At 41.8% G+C, this 23,819-nt stretch overlaps 5 protein-coding genes across 5 annotated transcripts; all 5 read right to left on the bottom strand.

Annotated features, from left to right (window-relative positions):
• Positions 1–460: 460 nt before the first annotated feature.
• LOC139649951 (protocadherin gamma-B6-like) lies at positions 461–1,795 on the bottom strand. The gene is given in 1 exon segment (XM_071526461.1): positions 461–1,795. A coding segment is annotated over 1 exon segment (1,335 nt).
• A 1,249-nt stretch (positions 1,796–3,044) lies between these two features.
• Positions 3,045–5,921, bottom strand: LOC139649952 (protocadherin beta-15-like). The gene is made up of 2 exons (XM_071526462.1): positions 3,525–5,921; positions 3,045–3,374 (listed from the first exon to the last, which is right to left on the bottom strand). The coding sequence occupies exons 1-2, from the start codon at positions 5,919–5,921 to the stop codon at positions 3,045–3,047; spliced, it is 2,727 nt and encodes a 908-aa protein (XP_071382563.1).
• A 1,567-nt stretch (positions 5,922–7,488) lies between these two features.
• On the bottom strand, positions 7,489–9,900 carry LOC139649953 (protocadherin beta-15-like). Its single transcript, XM_071526463.1, has one exon. The coding sequence runs from the start codon at positions 9,898–9,900 to the stop codon at positions 7,489–7,491; it is 2,412 nt and encodes an 803-aa protein (XP_071382564.1).
• A 2,464-nt stretch (positions 9,901–12,364) lies between these two features.
• On the bottom strand, positions 12,365–18,754 carry LOC139649954 (uncharacterized). The gene is made up of 3 exons (XM_071526464.1): positions 16,358–18,754; positions 15,590–15,599; positions 12,365–14,754 (listed from the first exon to the last, which is right to left on the bottom strand). The coding sequence occupies exons 1-3, from the start codon at positions 18,752–18,754 to the stop codon at positions 12,365–12,367; spliced, it is 4,797 nt and encodes a 1,598-aa protein (XP_071382565.1).
• Positions 18,755–18,936: 182 nt separating this feature from the next.
• On the bottom strand, positions 18,937–22,317 carry LOC139649956 (protocadherin beta-16-like). Its single transcript, XM_071526465.1, has 2 exons — positions 19,921–22,317; positions 18,937–18,969 (listed from the first exon to the last, which is right to left on the bottom strand). The coding sequence occupies exons 1-2, from the start codon at positions 22,315–22,317 to the stop codon at positions 18,937–18,939; spliced, it is 2,430 nt and encodes an 809-aa protein (XP_071382566.1).
• Positions 22,318–23,819: the final 1,502 nt, after the last annotated feature.

Genomic DNA, 23,819 nt, shown 5'->3' on the forward strand with positions numbered 1-23,819 from the left:
AGGAGATATCCGGAGTCTCCAAAAGCCTTCCCAAATTCGGTCGTTTCTTTAATTAACAATATACATATTGTTATCAAATTAGTATGGAATTTAATTTGAAGGCTTGCATTGACAATACCAAGGGATATACCAGAGATATGGTTCAGAAACAGCCACAAAGGGGTAACTTCATTTCCACGGTTATTAAAGACTACTATATGCAGATACGTTGAGGCACAACTCCTTTCTCGAAATTTGAAATATCCTCTATCAATCACGTACACGCAGAGGTAACTTGCGTGTAGTGTAGCTGAAGTGTAACATATTTTTTCATGACATTAACCAAAGAAGGACAAATTATCTGGAACTGAAGATACAATTTGGACAGACACACGAACAAAAATGTTTGCATTTTTAAATAGAAAAACCATATAGCTGCAAAAAGAATCAAATGACCGAGACAAAGTATAAAACATATGTTTTATATGGAACATAAAGTGGAGCCAGGTTTGTTATTTTCAGTCACGTAGGCGCTGTAGGACTGTTCCTCAAACACAGGTGGGTTGTCGTTGACGTCGGCAACAGATAACTGAACACTTTTAGAGGAAGACAGAGGCGGAGAGCCCTCGTCGGTGGCAGTGATTGTAACGTTATAATCAGACACTAGTTCACGGTCCAGTTGGCCCGTGGTCACCAAAGAATAGTAGTTTTTGATGGAGGGAACCAACTTAAAAGGTACGTTTTCCTGAATGTAGCAGCGGTCAGTCAGTGATTTTACATATATCACTGGGGCGTTGTCATTTACATCTGTAATATCAATAATCACCGTGGAGTATGATGCCAATCCAAAGCCGTCTTTTGCACTGATTCGAAGTTCATGTGAGGACTCTTCCTCATAATCTATCGGCCCATTAACTTTCACTTCACCCGTTTTTTCATCGAGGAAAAATACATTGCTATCTTCTGAGACATGATCAAGTTCATATCTCACTTCACCGTTAAATCCTTCATCTGCATCAGTAGCACTCACTGTAACCACCACAGTATCCAGAGGAGAGTTTTCAGGCAGACTCGCTTTATAGACGGCCTGGCTAAATACTGGGGCGTTATCATTAGCATCCAGTACTGTGACTTGTACGAGCACAGTATCTGATCTCTGAGGGGAGCCACCATCCACAGCCGTGAGAAGAAAATTCATTTCCTGATCATTTTCCCGGTCTAATTATTTCTCCAATACCAATTCACAGCGCATTCGAGCCCCTGGTTTTGTATCAACATTCAAAACAAAATGACCATTCCTTTGTAGAGTATAGTCTTTAACACCATTTTCTCCAATATCAGCGTCATGAGCTTCATCTAAAGAAAAGCGAGCACCTTTATCTGTCGATTCACAGATTTCAATCTTAATTTTCTCCTTTTTAAATACCGGAGCGTTATCGTTAATATCTTGGATATGAAGAGTAATGCGATGCAGCTCCAATGGGTTCTCCAATACAAGCTCCAATTTTAAGACGCAGGAAGGCTTCTTTCCACAAAGCGCTTCTCTGTCGATCCTCGCGGCTACAATCAAATCGCCCTTACTCAGGTTTATGTCACAGTATCGTTTTCTGTCCGGTTCAGTATCAATACGGGCCTTTCGAGCAGACAGTCTGCTCGCATCTAGCCCAAGATCCTTGGCGATATTTCCAATAACAGATCCTTGTTTCATCTCTTCTGGAGAAGAATAGCTGATGTCCCTGTAAGCGGGATACAGTGTCGAAACAATTATAGAAAAGCTGACGCAAAGGCCTGCCAACGGGAATCCTTTGTATCCCATATTTGAACCAAATAAGTGCAAATCCTCTTTTAGGGATAAAATAAATCAAAATTGTCTTTAAAATAATAGGAATATTATTAAAATCTCTTAACAATGTAAATACCGCAAGCACAAAAATTGCATTCAAGTCGTGTTTTTCTCCATCCCGATCAAGGTTTGTAAGATACGCTAGCATGGGTAGAGAGGACAGGGGGAGGCTCTTTATCTCGGTCTACGATGGTGGACAGCGACACTGTGAGCATCCCTGGGAAATTACACAATAGAAATCAAACAGTTCAGCTCTGCCACATGCACGATACAACATTATTACTGAAAGGCAAATTAATAATGCGAGGCCTAGTATAAATAACACCACTCTTACTGCTAAGCCGAGACGTACAACTACTACCACCACAATAGTAATAATAACAATTACAATAGAGATCGCATAGTAAAATACCAGTTTACCTAGACAAATCCATATAGCGTGGATTGATAAAAAATCAACAATAAAAATAAACAAATGACACTCTTCACAGTCACTGCAGCTGCCACCCCCAACTTTTAAGTTCGAGTATTATTTCAGCACCATGGAAAGAGACAATGAATTCGAGAAACATCTCACCATCAAAAGACAGCATCTGTTCAGATAGATGCATCTAATAAAATTTCGACTTTAAAAGTTTAACTTAACTATAGTCGAAAATGTGTATATTGATTTTGTTCAGGTACAACTGCGTGCTTACTCAGAAAATCGTGGGAGTTTCCAGAAGCCCAAGAAAAAGCCGGATGATTTGTTAATTGATATATAAACGTAGCTTTTTTTTGTGTGTGAAATTAGGACCAAAGGCATTTAGTGAAAAGAGAAAAACAAAACCCTGACATCTGTTACAGAAACCGACTCTGGAAGATCATAAGTACTAGGTTAACTTCAAGATTATTGGCAGAGACCATGAAATACAACTCTTGTCGAGATGAAAAACAGCCTCTATTCAAGTGCAGACTAAAATAACGTTAAACTGCAGTATGAAGATAAGTCTTTCAAGACAGCTGACAAAGAACACATTAGTTTAACAAAGGCCAGTATTTCTGTCATGATCCCTACCTAGCCCTTGTGTTTTCCTTGTGTTTCCCCTTTCCTGTGTTCCTAGTGCTCTCCTGTCTGTCTCTTTCCCTGTCCATGCTTTGTGTGTGTGTGGGCGTGGTCTCCCTTCCCTGTTCTCCTGGCTCCCAGCTCAGCTCATCCTGCACACCTGAATCCCATCACTCGTCACCGTCTGCTCACCTGCTTCCCTTCAGTCCACACTTTAAAAACCCCAGTCTGCCATCTACTCTCTGCCGGATCATACACCTTGCCATGCCTAGACCTCAGCCAGACTCCAGTCTTCGCCTCCAGTCTTCCTGCCAGGTCTGTCTCCCGCTTTGGATCCCCGCTGTCTGGAACCTGCTCAGCCTGACTCTCCTCTGCACTTTCCCTGTCCTGCCTTGGCCCAGCTTCACACCTCAACTGCTCCACGTTTACCACCTCCAGCCATATTAATAAACTGTCCTTGCATTTACTCTCTGCCTCCTGTCTGTGTGTTCTGCAATTGGGTTCAGCCTAGATACGTGACAATTTCATTTAGACGGACAAACACAAACATATTAGCATGTTGTACACGTTAAACAATGGCTGCTAAACCACAGGAAACAAATAACTGTACACATATTAAAAATTAATTAAAATAATATAAAGACATGAGAGTCCTACCTCTGCAGATCCCTCAGATTCTCCAAATACATCAGCAAAGTCTGTTGGACTTTTTCTCAGAGTCTGGTCAGCAGGCAGCGTGTTGTCATTGTAAGATCTCACAAACTTGAAATCACTGGTTCTAGAACCCGTTGTCAAGTAAGCGTCATAATTGTAAGTGCTGCGTAAAGTTCCTGTGCCGTCAACCTCTGCGTAATTGGGGGGGAGATAGGCGCTGGGGATGGCGACCGCTCCGTCAAACAGCAGTCTGGGCTTTCTCCTGCGACAAAACCTCACACCCAGGATGACAATAATAAAGGTCAGGAAAAAGGTGGAGACGGACACCAGCGCGATGATCAGATAAGAGGTCAGTTTGGAATTGCTCTCATCATAAGACATATCCTTCAGTTCTGGCACTTCAGCCAAGTTATCAGAAATAAGTAAATACATGGCACAAGTGGCAGAAAGAGGGGGCTGTCCGTTATCTTTCACTGCCACAATAAGGTTCTGTTTCATGCTGTCAGATTCAGAAATATCCCGCTGTGTCCTGATCGCTCCGCTGTGGAGACCAATACTGAAAAGTCCCGGAGCAGTGGATTTGACGATATGATAGGACAGCCAGGCATTCTGTCCGGAGTCCGCGTCCACCGCTATCACCTTGGACACTAGAGAGCCTCCATGTGCAGCTTTGGGGACAAGCTCTGTCATAAAGGAGTTGCCCTCCGGGGCGGGGTACAGTATCTGAGGAGAGTTGTCATTCACATCCGTTATGAAGACACTGACGGTCACGTTGCTGTTGAGCGGTGGAGAACCGTTGTCTCTGGCCATCACTTGGACTTTAAAGCTCCTGAACTGTTCATAATCAAACGACCTCACAGTGTGGATCACCCCCGTGTCTCCGTTAACGGATAGATAAGAGGACAAGGGGGCACCGTTCACCTCACCAGGTAAAAGAGAATAAATAACTGTACCGTTTTGTCTCCAGTCTGGATCATGAGCAGTAACGGAACATAAAGTGGAGCCAGGTTTGTTATTTTCAGTCAGATAGGCGCTGTAGGACAGTTCCACAAACACAGGTGGGTTGTCGTTGACGTCGCCTACTGACAGCTGAACACTTTTAGAGGAGGACAGAGGCGGAGAGCCCTTGTCGGTGGCAGTGATTGTAACGTTATAATCAGACACTAGTTCACGGTCCAGTTGGCCCGTGGTCACCAAAGAATAGTAGTTTTTGATGGAGGGAACCAATTTAAAAGGTACGTTTTGCTGAATGGAGCAGCGGACCTGTCGGTTATTCTCAGAATCTCTATCGTGCACGTTAATGATACCCACCTCTGTACCAGGTGACACGTTCTCTGGTATGGGATTAGTCAGTGATTTTACATATATCACTGGGGCGTTGTCATTTACATCTGTAATATCAATAATCACCGTGGAGTATGATGCCAATCCAAAGCCGTCTTTTGCACTGATTCGAAGTTCATGTGAGGACTCTTCCTCATAATCTATTGGCCCATTAACTTTCACTTCACCCGTTTTTTCATCGAGGGAAAATACATTGCTATCTTCTGAGACATGATCAAGTTCATATCTCACTTCACCGTTAAATCCTTCATCTGCATCAGTAGCACTCACTGTAACCACCACAGTATCCAGAGGAGAGTTTTCAGGCAGACTCGCTTTATAGACGGCCTGGCTAAATACTGGGGCGTTATCATTAGCATCCAGTACTGTGACTTGTACGACTACAGTGCCTGATCTCTGAGGAGAGCCACCATCCAGAGCTGTCAGAAGAAAATTCATTTCCTGATCATTTTCCCGGTCTAATTCGTTCTCCAATACCAATTCACAGCGCATTCGAGCCCCTGGTTTTGTATCAACATTCAAAACAAAATGATCATTCCTTTGTAGAGTATAGCCTTTGACACCATTATCTCCAATATCCGCATCATGAGCTTCATCTAAAGAAAAGCGAGCTCCTTTATCTGTTGATTCTTGAATTTCCATCTTAATTATCTCCTTTTTAAATGCCGGAGCGTTATCGTTAATATCATGGATATGAAGACTAATGCGATGCAGCTCCAATGGGTTCTCCAATACAAGCTCTAATTTTAAGACGCAGGAAGGCTTCTTTCCACAAAGCGCTTCTCTGTCGATCCTCTCGGCTACAATCAAATCGCCCTTACTCAGGTTTATGTCACAGTATCGTTTTCTGTCCGGTTCAGTATCAATACGGGCCTTTCGAGCAGACAGTCTGCTCACATCCAGCCCAAGATCCTTGGCGATATTTCCAATAACAGATCCTTGTTTCATCTCTTCTGGAAAAGAATAGCTGAAGTCCCCGTAAGCGGAATACAGTGTCGAAAGGATCACAGAAAAGCTGACGGCAAGGCCTGCCAACGGGAATCCTTTGTATCCCATATTTGATCCAAGCAATTGCAGGTCTTCCTTTAGGGATAAAATACCTCAAAATGTTCATCAAAATAATCCAAATATCATTGAAATGTCTTGACAATGTAAATATCGCAAGCACTAAAACTGCATTCAAGACGTGTTTTTCACCGTCCTGATCACTATCTGAAAGATACACTAGCATTAGTAGAGAGAAGGAGAGGTGGAGGCTCTCTATCTCGGTCTACGATGGTGAACAGCGACACTATGAGCATCCCTGAGAAATTACACACTAGAAATAGAACACGTGCGTAGAACAGGCCTAGGATGCAGTACACTACATTAAGGAAACTAAATATTTGTTCTGTTGCTTACACAGGTCACTTCATTCTGACCTACATAAAATTAATTTTAGCAATTCCTATAACCAAAAGTCATAGAAAAGACAGATTGTTGGTGTTAATAAGCACTACTTAAAATGCCACATTTAAAAGCAGGAATGGTAAACATTTAATCTTGTTAAATGTACTAAGTCCTCACAGATATTTAAAGCAGCAATTCAAAACATTTTTCCGTTTGTTTGTTTTTTTGTTTTTGTTCTGTTTTGTTTTGGAATCCAAGTTCAGCTCTCCCAACCTGCACGATACCATATTATTACTAAAAGGAAAATTAATAATACTAGGCCTAATATTAATAACACCACTACTGCCAGTCCGACAAGTACTACTACTACTACTATACTACTGCTACTACAACTACTAATAATAATGCAACTACAACTACTACTTCTAGTACTACTAATAATAATAATAACAGTGACCACATAGTAGTACACCATTTGACCTAAAAAAAAATCCACACAATGTGAATTGATGAAAAAACAACAATAATAATAAACGAATGACACTCTTCAGTCACTGCAGGTGCCACCCCCAACTTTTAAGTTCGAATATCATTTCAGCACCATGGAAAGAGACAATGACATCGAGAAACATCTCACCATCAAAAAACAGCATTTCTTCAGACAGAAGCAAGGAGTAAAATTTCCACTTTAACAACTTAATAACTGTAATCGAAAATGTTTATATTGATTTTGTTCAGGCGCAGTTGCTTAGTTACTCAGGAGATCCTCGGAGTTTCCAAAAGCCTCAGAAAATTCGGATGATTTATTAATTAATGTATGAACAGATACTTTGTGAAATTAGGCCCAAAGACATTTACTGAAAAGCGCAAAACAGAACGCTCACATGTGTTGCAGAAACCGACATTGAATGATATGAGTTCTAGGTTAACTTCAAGATTTTGGCAGAAGATTGAATTACAACTCTTGTCGGCCAAGTAAAAAGCCTCTAAGATTCAAGTACACACGAACGTAACTTCAAACTGCAGTATGAAGAGCAGTCTTTCAAGACAACAGTTAAATAACTACAAATTAGTTAAACAAAACAAAGGCCAGTACTTCATTTAGACGGACAAACACAAAAATATTTGCATATTGTAAACATTACAAAATAGCTGAAACACCACAGGAAACAAATTGCCTAACTGTACAAAAAATACAAATTAATAAAAAACTATATAAGGTTTTGTTAAAACATCAGTGTCCTACCTCTGGGGATCCCTCCAACTCCCCGAATACATCAGCAAAGTCTGTTGGACTTTTCCTCAGAGTCTGGTCAGCAGGTAGTGTGTTGTCATTGTAAGATCTCACAAACTTGAAATCACTGGTTCTAGAACCCGTTGTCAAGTAAGCGTCATAATTGTAAGTGCTGCGTAAAGTTCCTGTGCCGTCAACCTCTGCGTAATTGGGAGGGAGATAAGCGCTGGGGATGGCGACCGCTCCGTCAAACAGCAGTCTGGGCTTTCTCCTGCGACAAAACCTCACACCCAATATGACAATAATGAAGGTCAGGAAAAAGGTGGACACGGACACCAGCGCGATGATCAGATAAGAGGTCAGCTTGGAATTGCTTTCATCATTAGACATATCCTTCAGTTCTGGCACTTCAGCCAAGTTATCAGAAATTAGTAAAAACATGGAACAGGTGACCGACAGAGAGGGCTGTCCGTTATCTTTCACTGCCACAATAAGGTTCTGTTTCATGCTGTCAGATTCGGAAATGTCCCGCTGTGTCATGATCTCTCCGCTGTGGAGACCAATACTGAAGAGTCCCGGATCAGTGGATTTGACGATATCATAGGACAGCCAGGCGTTCTGCCCGGAGTCCGCGTCCACCGCTATCACCTTGGACACCAGAGAGCCTCCGTGCGCAGCTTTGGGGACTAGCTCGGTCATGAAGGAGTTGCCCTCCGGGGCGGGGTACAGTATCTGAGGAGAGTTGTCATTCACATCCGTTATGAAGACACTGACGGTCACGTTGCCGCTGAGAGGAGGAGAACCGTTGTCTCTGGCCATCACGTGGACTTTAAAGCTCCTGAACTGTTCATAATCAAACGACCTCACAGCATGGAGCACCCCCGTGTCTCCGTTAACTGATAGATAGGAGGACACCGGGGCCCCGTTCACATCACCAGGTAAAAGAGAATAAATCACTGTACCGTTTTGTCTCCAGTCTGGGTCTCGAGCAGTAACGGAACATAATGTGGAGCCAGGTTTGTTATTTTCAGTCACGTAGGCGCTGTAGGACTGTTCCTCAAACACAGGTGGATTGTCGTTGACGTCGGCTACTGACAGCTGAACAACTTTAGAGGAGGACAGAGGCGGAGAGCCCTCGTCCGTGGCAGTGATTGTAATGTTGTAACCAGACACTAGTTCACGGTCCAGTTGGCCCGTGGTCACCAGAGAATAGTAGTTTTTGATGGATGGAACCAATTTAAAAGGGACGTTTTGTTGAATGTAGCAGCGGACCTGTCGGTTATTCTCAGAGTCTCTATCCTGCACGTTAATGATGCCCACCTCTGTACCAGGCGAGATGTTTTCTGGAATAGGCTTAGTCAATGATTTCAAGTTTATTACAGGGGGGTTGTCGTTAACATCTGTGATATCAATTATCACTTTGGAATCTGAGGAAAGGCCATATCCATCTTTGGCCTCTATGCGCATTTCATACGTTGACTCTTCCTCGAAATCCAAAGGCCCTGTGAGTTTGATTTCACCTGTGATGTGATTTAACGTAAACACCTGTCTACCTTTTTCTGAAATGCGACTTAATTCATATGTCACTTGGCCATTTAGACCGTCATCTGCATCAGTTGCAGTCACTGTAACTACTACATTATCTACAGGAGAGTTTTCAGGCAGGGTGGCTTTATATACGGCCTGGCTAAACACTGGGGCGTTATCATTTGCATCCAGTACAATGACGTGTACGATTGCAGTGCCAGATCTTTGAGGGGTGCCTCCGTCTAATGCAGTGAGCAATACTCTAAATTCCTGTTGTTCCTCACGGTCTAATTCTTTATCTAACACCAGTTCAGCAAATTTACCCCCATCTGATTTTGACTGAATTTCCAGCACCAAGTGATTATTCGTCTGTAATATATAGCTTTGAACAGCGTTTTGCCCTATATCTAGATCATGCGCCTCGTTCACACGGAAGCGAACTCCTTTCACAGCCAATTCACTCATTTCTATCTTAATTTCCTCTTTAGGAAACACAGGCGTATTATCATTGGTATCCTGTATTTGAAGCGAAATACGGTGCAACTCCAGGGGTGACTCTAAAATCAACTCAAACCTCAAGATACAAGATACCTTTTCGCCACAAAGCGCCTCTCTGTCAATTCTTTCTGCGACAATCAAATCTCCGTTGATAAGATTTATGTTACAGTACTGTTCACGGTTCGCCTCGCTGTCAACACGGGCCTTCCGAGCAGATAATTTCCCCACATCCAGCCCGAGGTCCTTAGCTATATTTCCAATAACAGATCCACGTTTCATTTCCTCGGGAATGGAATAGCTCACGTCTCCGTTACTGATATGTAGCAGCTGAAGAGAGAAAACAAAGCTGTAGAGCAGGACTAGTGCTGAACATCCATTGTTTCCCATCCTGAGACAAAAAAGGACAGAAAAAATTCCAATGCCTTAAGTAGACCAAAATGTCACAATGGGAAAATCAAAAAAAAATATCCAATGTATCGTAATCAAACGTCAGTTTTATTTACAACAAGCGTGAAAAAAGAGAATATTTGATCAAACCACATCTATGGGTTTAATCTGACAAGACCAAGACCAAGCCAAGAATAACAAAGCAGTAGCAAGGGGTGGAGAAGTGTTTGCTCAGCTGGTGAACAGCGACATGGTGAGTCCCTTTTAGTCACTACACATGTGAAAGAGCATCATTAAAACAATGCAGTAGAAGCTTTCTTAAATAATCCTAACATTGCCCTTTCTAGTTCATGTCATATAGGGCAAAGCCACGTAATGTGCGTGCACTAGAGTAAGTAGACTCTGGTTTCAACTCAGTTCTAATGCAGGCAAACAATAATGCAGTTTATACGTTAGAGAAAGACAACGGAGGATTATTCTTTATATTTGCATTACAGGGCATTATTAAACACTTCCTTTGTGCAAATGACAGCAATGACCGATGCGTTTCACACAAAAGCCGCAGGAACACATTTCACCTTTAAATTGGTTACTGCTTAAGTCGCCAATCTGGGGGGAAATGGGCTCTTTGAGTTTTCTGGTAAACTTAACAAGACAAAATGAAAGAAAATGTACAAACTGTCAAAATGACATAATGTTCGTATACTCTAAATTCCCGTCTAAAAGGTGAGACTGTAGGGTTCATTATTAGTTAATCAAGATGCCTGATAGTTCCTTTTCGAGCTCTAATTACCCTTGTCCTTCACATCAGTGGTCTTCAATGATGTGCCATCGTGACCCATGAGTCTGCAAGTTTTCACCAATCAAAGACGACAGTAGGTGATTTCACTAATTACTTCCTCCTCTCTGGTTGAAAGAGGGATAATCAGTAAAACCAGGTGCTGTAGTGTTTCGTTGGCATGAAAAGCTGCAGACTCATGGGTCTCGATGTCACACTTATGAAAACTACTGCTATACAGTAGCTGCAGCAGGAATCAGATCGTCTTTTACACACAAGCCATATTCAGCACCATGGACAGAGGCAGACATATAAATTGAGCCGTAGTCATTAAATAGAAAAAAAAATAGCTAAACGTTGATAGTTTATTAAAATTACATTCTATGCAGTTTGTGTGTATAAAACTGTTTGGGATGCCAAGAACGAGAAAAATTTGAAGCATAATACAAAGTTATTTGACACAGAAAACGTTTTAAACCCATCAAAATATCCCTCAGAGATTTATTCAGATATTTTTTCTGAGATCCTGCTCGGTATGCAGCGCGTTGTCACTGTACGATAAGAAAAATTAAGTAATTGATAAAACGTGAAAAAGACAAAGCCGACTTAATCTCGCACAAGTTGCCAAATGAAGTTTTTCCGTCGAGTAAGACAACTCCATCTAATCAGATATTTTCATAATATGTTATATGTAACAAATAAAAACTACTCCATGAACAATAAAAGTCGCAAAAACACCACGCTTTTTTTAGCCCGCATTGAATCCCTTATTGAGCAGCACGGAATATCTTGGACAGGGAAAGCAACACCATAAGCAAACAGATACGCTTTTCCCGTGTACACAACCTATAAATGTTCTAAACAAATTAGGTTCCAATTTATGTTACATTCCTTATGCTCATCGCAGAAAATACACAAAGAAATATACAGGGATAAGGAGGGTGTTTCGAAATCGAATGGGATAGTCTATACTTTATGCAAAATATGAACATCAATAAAAACTCGTTAAACTGCTGCTATTGTACTAAAAACCAAATGTGTGGTTCGAGGGGCATGCTAGTTTTACTCTTCCAGCGTAGGCTCTACAAAAGCAGCAGCACGGGCAGATAAGCTTAAAAGAACAAACTAAAAATAATTTCGAAACAGATGTGTCCAAGAATCAAATTTCCTTAAGGCCTGCCTCTGGGGTGAGTTAATGTAGGAGCCTAACATATTCGACGGATCAACTGCATACACCACATTGGCATTTACATCAAAAGGCGCTTAAAATAACTTCATGAACATGGATTGACAGGAATTACATTTTACCCTGGAACACTTTGCAGGATATCACTATGCACTATTAAATAATGAACTAAGGTTGACTGAGCAGCAAATATGCACAAACACGATTCCTGTAATGGCATTACCTTTAGGAACATGTCAAATCAAATTGTTCATCCCTCCGTAGTATGTGGTTTGAAGATATTACATTGAAAGCATTGACGTAACGTTAATTTATTCAATTTAGCAAACATTATGCAAAGCAAAATAAAAAAAATGTCCAATATACAGTATATACACAATAAACACACCCGCACAAATGAAATAGTTAGGCAACAAATCATTGGCAAGACAATTAAAAATGCTTTAAAATTACTCTGATTAACCTATATGTTATTGTATAATTATTGGAATTGCGTTATTTCAGCAAAAATCGTGTCCTACCTCGGCAGATCCCTCGGAGTCTCCAAATACATCAGCAAAGTCTGTTGGACTTTTCCTCAGAGTCTGATCAGCAGGAAGTGTGTTGTCATTGTAAGATCTCACGAACTTGAAATCACTGGTTCTAGAACCCGTTGTCAAGTAGGCGTCATAATTGTAAGTGCTGCGTAAAGTGCCTGTGCCGTCAACCTCTGCGTAATTGGGAGGGAGATAGGCGCTGGGGATGGCGACCGCTCCGTCAAACAACAGTCTGGGCTTTCTCCTGCGACAAAACCTCACACCCAGGATGACAATAATGAAGGTCAGGAAAAAGGTGGAGACGGACACCAGCGCGATGATCAGATAAGACGTCAGTTTGGAATTGCTCTCATCATAAGACATATCTTTGAGTTCTGGTACTTCAGCCAAGTTATCAGAAATAAGTAAATACATGGCACAGGTGGCAGAGAGAGAGGGCTGTCCGTTATCTTTCACTGCCACAATAAGGTTCTGTTTCATGCTGTCAGATTCAGAAATGTCCCGCTGTGTCCTGATCTCTCCACTGTGGAGACCAATAGTGAAAAGTCCCGGATCAGTGGATTTGACTATATGATAGGACAGCCAGGCATTCTGTCCGGAGTCCGCATCAACCGCTATAACCTTGGACACCAGAGAGCCTCCGTGCGCAGCTCTGGGAACCAGCTCGGTCATGAAGGAGTTCCCCTCCGGGGCGGGGAACAGTATCTGAGGAGAATTGTCATTCAAATCCGTTATGAAGACACTGACGGTCACGTTGCTGCTGAGCGGAGGAGAACCGTTGTCTCTGGCCATCACGTGGACTTTAAAGCTCCTGAACTGTTCATAATCAAGCGACCTCACAGCATGGATCACCCCCGTGTCTCCGTTAACGGATAGATAGGAGGACACCGGGGCGCCGTTAACCTCACCAGCTGTCAGAGAATAAATCACTGTACCGTTTTGTCTCCAATCTGGGTCTCGAGCAGTAACGGAGCATAAAGTGGAGCCAGGTTTGTTATTTTCAGTCACGTAGGCGCTGTAGGACTCTTCCTCAAACACAGGTGGGTTGTCGTTGATGTCGGCAACAGATAAATGAACACTTTTAGAGGAGGACAGAGGCGGAGAGCCCTCGTCGGTGGCAGTGATCGTAATGTTGTAATCAGACTCGAGTTCACGGTCCAGTTGGCCCGTGGTCACCAAAGAATAGTAGTTTTTGATGGAGGGAACCAACTTAAAAGGTACGTTTTGCTGAATGTAGCAGCGGACCTGTCGGTTATTCTCAGAGTCTCTATCCTGCACGTTAATGATACCCACCTCTGTACCAGGTGACACGTTCTCTGGTATGGGATTAGTCAGTGATTTTACATATATCACTGGGGCGTTGTCATTTACATCTGAAATATCAATAATCACCGTGGAGTATGATGCCAATCCAAGGCCGTCTTTTGCACTGATTCGAAGTTCATGTGAGGACTCTTCCTCATAATCTATTGGCCCATTAACTTTCACTTCACCCGTTTTTTCATCGAGGGAAAATACACTACTATCTTCTGAGACATGATCAAGTTCATATCTCACTTCACCGTTAAATCCTTCATCTGCATCAGTAGCACTGACTGTAACCACTACAGTATCCAGAGGAGAGTTTTCAGGTAGACTCGCTTTATAGACGGCCTGGCTAAATACTGGGGCGTTATCATTAGCATCCAGTACTGTGACTTGTACGACTACAGTACCTGATCTCTGAGGAGAGCCACCATCCAGAGCTGTCAGAAGAAAATTCATTTCCTGATCATTTTCCCGGTCTAATTCTTTATCCAATACCAATTCACAGCGCATTCGAGCCCCTGGTTTTGTATCAACATTCAAAACAAAATGATCATTCCTTTGTAGAGTATAGTCTTTGACACCATTTTCTCCAATATCAGCGTCATGAGCTTCATCTAAAGAAAAGCGAGCTCCTTTATCTGTTGATTCTCGAATTTCCATCTTAATTATCTCCTTTTTAAATGCCGGAGCGTTATCGTTAATATCTTGGATATGAAGACTAATGCGATGTAGCTCCAATGGGTTCTCCAATACAAGCTCCAGTTTTAAGACGCAGGAAGGCTTTTTGCCACAAAGCGCTTCTCTGTCGAGCTTCTCGGCTACAATCAAATCGCCCTTACTCAGGTTTATGTCACAGTATCGTTTTCTGTCCGGTTCAGTATCAATACGGGCCTTTCGAGCAGACAGTCTGCTCACATCCAGCCCAAGATCCTTGGCGATATTTCCAATAACAGATCCTTGTTTCATCTCTTCTGGAAAAGAATAGCTGATGTCCCCGTAAGCGGAATACAGTGTCGAAATGATCACAGAAAAGCTGACGGCAAGGCCTGCCAACGGGAATCCTTTGTATCCCATATTTGATCCAAGCAATTGCAGGTTTTCTCTTTAGGGATAAAATACCTCAAAATGTTCATCAAAATAATCCAAATATCATTGAAATGTCTTGACAATGTAAATATCGCAAGCACTAAAACTACATTCAAGACGTGTTTTTCACCGTCCTGATCACTATCTGAATGATACACTAGCATTAGTAGAGAGAAGGAGAGGTGGAGGCTCTCTATCTCGGTCTACGATGGTGAACAGCGACACTATGAGCATCCCTGAGAAATTACACACTAGAAATAGAACACGTGCGTAGAACAGGCCTAGGATGCAGTACATTACATTAATGAAACTAAATATTTGTTCTGTTGCTTACACAGGTCACTTCATTCTGACCTACATAAAATTAATTTTAGCAATTCCTATAACCAAAAGTCATGGAAAAGACAGATTGTTGGTGTTAATAAGCACTACTTAAAATGCCACATTTAAAAGCAGGAATGGTAAACATTTAATCTTGTTAAATGTACTAAGTCCTCACAGATATTTAAAGCAGCAATTCAAAACATTTTTCCGTTTTTTTGTTGTTTTTTTGTTCGTTTTGTTTTTTGTTTTGGAATCCCAGTTCAGCTCTCCCAACCTGCACGATACCATATTATTACTAAAAGGAAAATTAATAATACTAGGCCTAATATTAATAACACCACTACTACTGCTAGTCCGACAAGTACTACTATTACTACTATACTACTGCAACTACAACTACTGATACTAATGCAACTACAGCTACTACTTGTAGTACTACTCATAATAATAACAGTGACCACATAGTAGTACACCATTTGACCTAAAAAAAATTCCACACAATGCGAATTGATGAAAAAACAACAATAATAATAAACGAATGACACTCTTCGGTCACTGCAGCTGCCACCCCCAACTTTTACGGTCGAAGATCATTTCAGCACCATGGAAAGAGACAATGACATCGAGAAACATCTCACCATCAAAAGACAGCATTTCTTCAGACAGAAGCAAGGAGTAAAATTTCCACTTTAACAACTTAATTACTGTAATCGAAAATGTTTATATTGATTTTGTTCAGGCGCAGTTGCTTAGTTACTCAGGAGATCCTCGGAGATTCCAAAAGCCTCAGCAAATTCGGATGATTTGTTAATTAATGTATGAACAGATACTTTGTGAAATTAGGCCCAAAGACATTTACTGAAAAGCGCAAAACAGAACGCTCAAATCTGCTGCAGAAACCGACATTGAATGATATGAGTTCTAGGTTAACTTCAAGATTTTGGCAAAAGATTAAACTACAACTGTTGTCGGCCAAGTAAAAAGCCTCTAAGATTCAAGTACACACGATCATAACTTCAAACTGCAGTATGAAGAGCAGTCTTTCAAGACAACAGGTACATAACTACAAATTAGTTAAACAAAGGCCAGTATTTCATTTAGACAGACAAACACAAAAATATTTGAACATTGTAAACATTATAGCTGCTAGACTACAGGAATCAAGCTGCCTAACTGTACATAAAATTAAAAATTAATTAAAAAAATATATGACGTTTTGTTAAAATGTGAATGTCCTACCTCTGGAGATCCCTCCGACTCTCCAAATACATCAGCAAAGTCTGTTGGACTTTTCCTCAGAGTCTGGTCAGCAGGTAGTGTGATGTCATTGTAAGATCTCACAAACTTGAAGTCACTGGTTCTAGAACCCGTTGTCAAGTAGGCGTCATAATTGTAAGTGCTGCGTAAAGTTCCTGTGCCGTCAACCTCTGCGTAATTGGGAGGGAGATACGCGCTGGGGATGGCGACCGCTCCGTCAAACAACAGTCTGGGCTTTCTCTTGCGACAAAACCTCACACCCAGGATGACAATAATGAAGGTCAGGAAAAAGGTGGAGACGGACACCAGCGCGATGATCAGATAAGAAGTCAGCCTGGAATTGCTCTCATCATAAGACATATCCTTCAGTTCTGGCACTTCAGCCAAATTATCGGAAATAAGTAAATACATAGCACAAGTGGCAGAAAGAGGGGGCTGTCCGTTATCTTTCACTGACACAATAAGGTTCTGTTTCATGCTGTCAGATTCAGAAATGTCCCGCTGTGTCCTGATCTCTCCGCTGTGGAGACCAATGGTGAAAAGTCCTGGATCAGTGGATTTGACTATATGATAGGACAGCCAGGCGTTCTGTCCGGAGTCCGCGTCCACCGCTATCACCTTGGACACCAGAGAGCCCGCGTGCGCAGCTTTGGGGACCAGCTCGGTCATGAAGGAGTTTCCCTCCGGGGCGGGGTACAGTATCTGAGGAGAGTTGTCATTCAGATCCGTTATGAAGACACTGACGGTCACGTTGCTACTGAGCGGAGGTGAACCGTTGTCTCTGGCCATCACGTGGACTTTAAAGCTCCTGAACTGTTCATAATCAAACGACCTCACACCATGGATCACCCCCGTGTCTCCGTTAACGGACAGATAGGAGGACACCGTGGCACCGTTCATCTCTCCAGGTAAAAGAGAATAAATCACTGTGCCGTTTTGTCTCCAGTCTGGGTCTCGAGCAGTAACGGAACATAACGTGGAGCCAGGTTTGTTATTTTCAGTCACGTAGGCGCTGTAGGACTGTTCCTCAAATACAGGTGGGTTGTCGTTGACGTCGGCTACAGATAACTGAACACTTTTAGAGGAAGACAGAGGCGGAGAGCCCTCGTCGGTGGCAGTGATTGTAATGTTATAATCAGACACTAGTTCACGGTCCAGTTGGCCCGTGGTCACCAGAGAATAGTAGTTTTTGATGGAGGGAACCAATTTAAAAGGTACGTTTTGCGGAATGGAGCAGCGGACCTGTCGGTTATTCTCAGAGTCTCTATCCTGCACGTTAATGATGCCCACCTCTGTACCAGGTGACACGTTTTCTGGTGTAAAATTAGTAAGTGATTTTAGATATATCACAGGCTCATTGTCATTCACATCTGTTACATCAATCATCAATGTGGAGTATGATGCCAATCCAAGGCCGTCTGTTGCGCTGATTCGAATTTCATATGAGGACTCTTCCTCATAATCTATTGGCCCATTAACTTTCACTTCACCTGTTTTTGGTTCAAGGGAAAATACATTGCTATTTTCTGAGACATGATCGAGTTCATATCTCACTTCACCGTTAACTCCTTCATCTGCATCAGTAGCACTCACTGTAACCACTACAGTATCCAGAGGAGAGTTTTCAGGCAGACTCGCTTTATAGACGGCCTGGCTAAATACTGGGGCGTTATCATTAGCATCCAGTACAGTGACTTGTACGACTACAGTACCTGATCTCTGAGGAGAGCCACCATCCACAGCCGTGAGAAGAACATTTATTTTCTGTTCATTTTCACGGTCTAATTCTTTATCCAGCACCAACTCACAGTACTTTCGACCGCCTGATTTTGTATCAACATTCAACACAAAATGAGCATTCCTTTGTAGAGTATAGTCTTTAACACCATTTTCTCCAATATCAGCGTCATGAGCTTCATCTAAAGAAAAGCGAGCACCTTTACCTGTCGATTCACGGATTTCAATCTTAATTTTCTCCTTTTTAAATACCGGAGCGTTATCGTTAATATCTTGGATATGAAGACTAATGCGATGCAGCTCCAATGGGTTCTCCAATACAAGCTCCAATTTTAAGACGCAGGAAGGCTTCTTGGCACAAAGAGCCTCTCTGTCGATCCTCTCGGCTACAATCAAATCTCCCATACTCAGATTTATATCACAGTATTGTTTTCTGTCCCCTTCAGTGTCAATACGGGCCTTTCGAGCAGACAGTCTGCTCGCATCCAGCCCAAGATCCTTGGCGATATTTCCAATAACAGATCCTTGTTTCATCTCTTCTGGAAAAGAATAGCTGATGTCCCCGTAAGCGGGATACAGTGTCGAAAGAATTATAGAAAAGGTGACGCAAAGGCCTGCCAACGGGAATCCTTTGTATCCCATCTTTGAACCAAATAAGTGCAAATCCTCTTTTAGCGATGAAATACCTCAAAATTGTCTTCAAAATAATAGGAATATTATTAAAACCTCTAAACAATGTAAATACCGCAAGCACAAAAATTGCATTCAAGTCGTGTTTCTAGCATGGGTAGAGAGAAGGAGAGGGGGAGGCTCTCTATCTCGGTCTACGATGGTGGACAGCGACACTGTGAGCATCCCTGGGAAATTACACAATAGAAATCAAACAGTTCAGCTCTGCCACATGCACGATACAACATTATTACTGAAAGGCAAATTAATAATGCGAGGCCTAGTATTAATAACACCACTCTTACTGCTAAGCCGAGACGTACAACTACTACCACCACAATAGTAATAATAACAATTACAATAGAGATCGCATAGTAAAATACCAGTTTGCCTAGACAAATCCAAATAGCGTGGTTTGATAAAAAATCAACAATAAAAATCAACAAATTACACTTTTCAAAGTCACTGCAGCTGCCACCCCCAAATTTTAAGTTCGAGTATTATTTCAGCACCATGGAAAGAGGCAATTAATTCGAGAAACATCTCACCATCAAAAGACAGCATCTGTTCAGATAGATGCATCTAATACAATTTCGACTTTTAACTTAACTATAGTCGAAAATGTGTATATTGATTTTGTTCAGGTACAACTGCGTGCTTACTCAGAAAATCGTGGGAGTTTCCAGAAGCCCAAGAAAAAGCCGGATGATTTGTTAATTGATATATAAACGTAGCCAATATATTTTTTTGTGAAATTAGGACCAAAGGCATTTAGTGAAAAGAGAAAAACAAAACCCTGGCATCTGTTACAGAAATCGACTCTGAAAGATCATAAGTTCTAGGTTAACTTCAAGATTATTGGCAGAGACCTTGAAATACAACTCTTGTCGAGATGAAAAACAGCCTCTATTCAAGTGCAGACTAACATAACGTTAAACTGCAGTATGAAGAGAAGTCTTTCAAGACAGCTGGCAAAGAACACATTAGTTTAACAAAGGCCAGTATTTCATTTAGACGGACAAACACAAACATATTTGCATGTTGTACACGTTAAACAATGGCTGCTAAACCACAGGAACCAAATAACTGTACAAATATTAAAAATGAATTAAAAGAATATAAAGATATGCGAGCCCTACCTCTGGAGATCCCTCCGATTCTTGAAGTACATCAGCAAAGTCTGTTGGACTTTTCCTCAGAGTCTGGTCAGCAGGCAGCGTGTTGTCATTGTAAGATCTCACAAACTTGAAATCACTGGTTCTAGAACCCGTTGTCAAGTAAGCGTCATAATTGTAAGTGCTGCGTAAAGTTCCTGTGCCGTCAACCTCTGCGTAATTGGGAGGGAGATAAGCGCTGGGGATGGCGACCGCTCCGTCAAACAACAGTCTGGGCTTTCTCCTGCGACAAAACCTCACACCCAGGATGACAATAATGAAGGTCAGGAAAAAGGTGGAGACGGACACCAGCGCGATGATCAGATAAGATGTGAGTTTGGAATTGCTCTCATCATGAGACATATCCTTCAGTTCTGGAACTTCAGCCAAGTTATCAGAAATAAGTAAATACATGGCACAGGTGGCAGAGAGAGAGGGCTGTCCGTTATCTTTCACTGCCACAATAAGGTTCTGTTTCATGCTGTCAGATTCAGAAATGTCCCGCTGTGTCCTGATCTCTCCGCTGTGGAGACCAATATTGAAAAGTCCAGGATCAGTGGATTTGACTATATGATATGACAGCCAGGCGTTCTGCCCGGAGTCCGCGTCCACCGCAATCACCTTGGACACCACAGAGCCTCCGTGCGCAGCTTTGGGGACCAGCTCTGTCATGAAGGAGTTGCCCTCTGGGGCGGGGTAAAGTATTTGAGGAGAGTTGTCATTCACATCCGTTATGAAGACACTGACGGTCACGTTGTTGCTGAGCGGAGGTGAACCGTTGTCTCTGGCCATCACTTGGACTTTAAAGCTCCTGAACTGTTCATAATCAAACGACCTCACAGCGTGGATCACCCCCGTGTCTCCGTTAACGGACAGATAGGAGGACACCGGGGCGCCGTTCACCTCACCAGATAAAAGAGAATAAATCACTGTACCGTTTTGTCTCCAGTCTGGGTCTCGAGCAGTAACGGAGCATAACGTGGAGCCAGGTTTGTTATTTTCAGTCACGTGGGCACTGTAGGACTGTTCCTCAAACACAGGTGGGTTATCGTTGACGTCGGCAACAGATAACTGAACACTTTTAGAGGAGGACAGAGGCGGAGAGCCCTCGTCGGTGGCAGTGATTGTAATGTTGTAATCAGACACTAGTTCACGATCCAGTTGGCCCGTGGTCACCAGAGAATAGTAGTTTTTGATGGAAGGAACCAGCTTAAAAGGGACGTTTTGTTGAATGGAGCAGCGGACCTGTCGGTTATTCTCAGAGTCTGCATCCTGCACGTTAATGATGCCCACCTCTGTACCAGGTGACACGTTCTCTTGTATGGGGTCGTTCAGAGATTTTAGATATATCACAGGCTGGTTGTCATTCACATCTGTTATATCAATCATCAACGTAGAGTAAGATGCCAATCCAAGGCCATCTGTTACGCTAATTCGAATTTCATATGAGGACTCTTCCTCATAATCTATTGGCCCATTAACTTTCACTTCACCTGTTTTTTCATCTAGGGAGAATACATTGCTGTCTTCCGAGACATGGTGAAGTTCATATCTCACTTCACCATTAACTCCTTCATCGGCATCAGTAGCACTGACTGTAACTACAATAGTATCCAGAGGAGAGTTTTCAGGCAGATTGGCTTTATAAACGGCTTGGCCAAACACTGGGGCGTTATCATTTGCATCCAGTACTGTGACTTGTACGAGTACAGTACCTGATCTCTGAGGAGAGCCACCATCCAGAGCTGTAAGGAGAAAACTAATTTCTTGTTCATCTTCACGGTCTAGTTCTTTCTCCAACACCAATTCACAGTGCTTTCGGCCGCCTGTTTCTGTATCAACATTCAAAACAAAATGATCATTACTTTGTAGATTATAGCCTTTAATACCATTTTCTCCAATATCCGCGTCATGAGCTTCATCTAAAGAAAAGCGAGCTCCTTTGTCTGTCGATTCACGGATTTCCATTTTAATTTTCTCCTTGTTAAATACCGGAGCGTTATCGTTAATATCTTGAATATGAACAGTAATGCGATGCAGCTCCAATGGGTTCTCCAGTACAAGCTCCAGTTTTAATACGCAGGAAGGCTTCTTGCCACAAAGCGCTTCTCTGTCGAGCCTCGCGGCTACAATCAAATCTCCCGTACTAAGGTTTATGTCACAGTATCGTTTTCTCTTCCCATCAGTGTCAATACGGGCCTTTCGAGCAGACAGTCTGCTCACATCCAGCCCAAGATCCTTGGCGATATTTCCAATAACAGATCCTTCTTTCATCTCTTCTGGAATAGAATAGCCGATGTCCCCGTAAACGGAATACAGTGTCGAAAGAATTATAGAAAAGCTGACGGCAAGGCCTGCAAACGGGAATCCTTTGTATCCCATTTTTGGTCCAAGTGAGTGCAAATTTTCCTTTAGTGATAAAATACCTCAAAATGTTCATCAAAATTATCCAACTATTATTTAAATCTCTTAACAATGTAAATATCACAAGCACAAAATACGTGTTTTCACCGTGCTGATCAAGATTTGCAGGATGCACAAGGGTGGGTAGAGAAAAGGAGAGGTGGAGGCTCTTTATCTCGGTCTACGATGGTGAACAGCGACACTATCAGCATCCCTGAGAAATTACACAATAGAAAGAGATCACGTGCGTAGAACAGGCCTAGGGTGCAATACATTACAATAAGGAAACTAAACATTTGCTCTGTTGCTTAAATAAACAGGTCACTTCTTTCAGGCCTACATTAAATTAATTTAAATAATTATTGTAACCCAAAGTTATGGAAAACACAGATTGTTAGTGTGATTGTTCGTGTGAATAGTTTCAGCACTATTTAAAATGTCACACTTCAACACGGGAATGGTAAACATTTACTCTTGTCCAATCCTCTAAGTCCTCACAGATATTTAAAGCACCAATTCAAAACTTTTTTTTTTCGTAATCACAATTCAGCTCTCCCCACATGCACGATACAATGTTATTACCGAAAGGCAAATTAATGGTGCTAGGTCTAATATTAATAACAGCACTACTACTGCTAGGCCGACAAGTACCACTGCTAATACCACTACTATACTCCTGCTACTACTACGACTACTAATACTACTACAACACATGTATTATTGTTATTATTATTATTATTATTATTAATGATAACAATAATACCAATAATAATAATATAAATAATAGTGACCACATAGTAATATACCATTAGACCTAAGCCCCACAATGTGAATTGATGAAAAAACAACAATAATAATAAGCAAATGACACTCTTCAGTTACTTCAGATGCCACCCCCAACTTTTAAATTCCAGAATTATTTCAGCACCATGGAAAGAGACAATGACATCGAGAAACAGCTCACCATCAAAAGAGAGCATTTCTTCCGACAGGCAACCAATACAATTTCCACTTAAATAACTTAACTGTATTCAAATATGTTTATATTGATTTTGTTCAGGCGCAGTTGCTTAGTTACTCAGGAGATCCTCGGAGATTCCAAAAGCCTCAGCAAATTCGGATGATTTGTTAATTAATGTATGAACAGATACTTTGTGAAATTAGGCCCAAAGACATTTACTGAAAAGCGCAAAACAGAACGCTCACATGTGTTGCAGAAACCGACATTGAATGATATGAGTTCTAGGTTAACTTCAAGATTTTGGCAGAAGATTGAATTACAACTCTTGTCGGCCAAGTAAAAAGCCTCTAAGATTCAAGTACACACGAACGTAACTTCAAACTGCAGTATGAAGAGCAGTCTTTCAAGACAACAGGTAAATAACTACACATTAGTTAAACAAAGGCCAGTATTTCATTTAGACAGACAAACACAAAAATATTTGCACATTGTAAACATTATAGCTGCTAGACCACAGGAA

This window comes from Centroberyx affinis, unplaced genomic scaffold, assembly GCF_046629955.1.
Source record: "Centroberyx affinis isolate AG114_WGS23_722 - 3 ecotype Tasmania unplaced genomic scaffold, CSIRO-AGI_Caff_v1 ptg001411l_1, whole genome shotgun sequence".
In the NCBI taxonomy this organism is placed as follows: Eukaryota; Metazoa; Chordata; class Actinopteri; order Beryciformes; family Berycidae; genus Centroberyx; species Centroberyx affinis.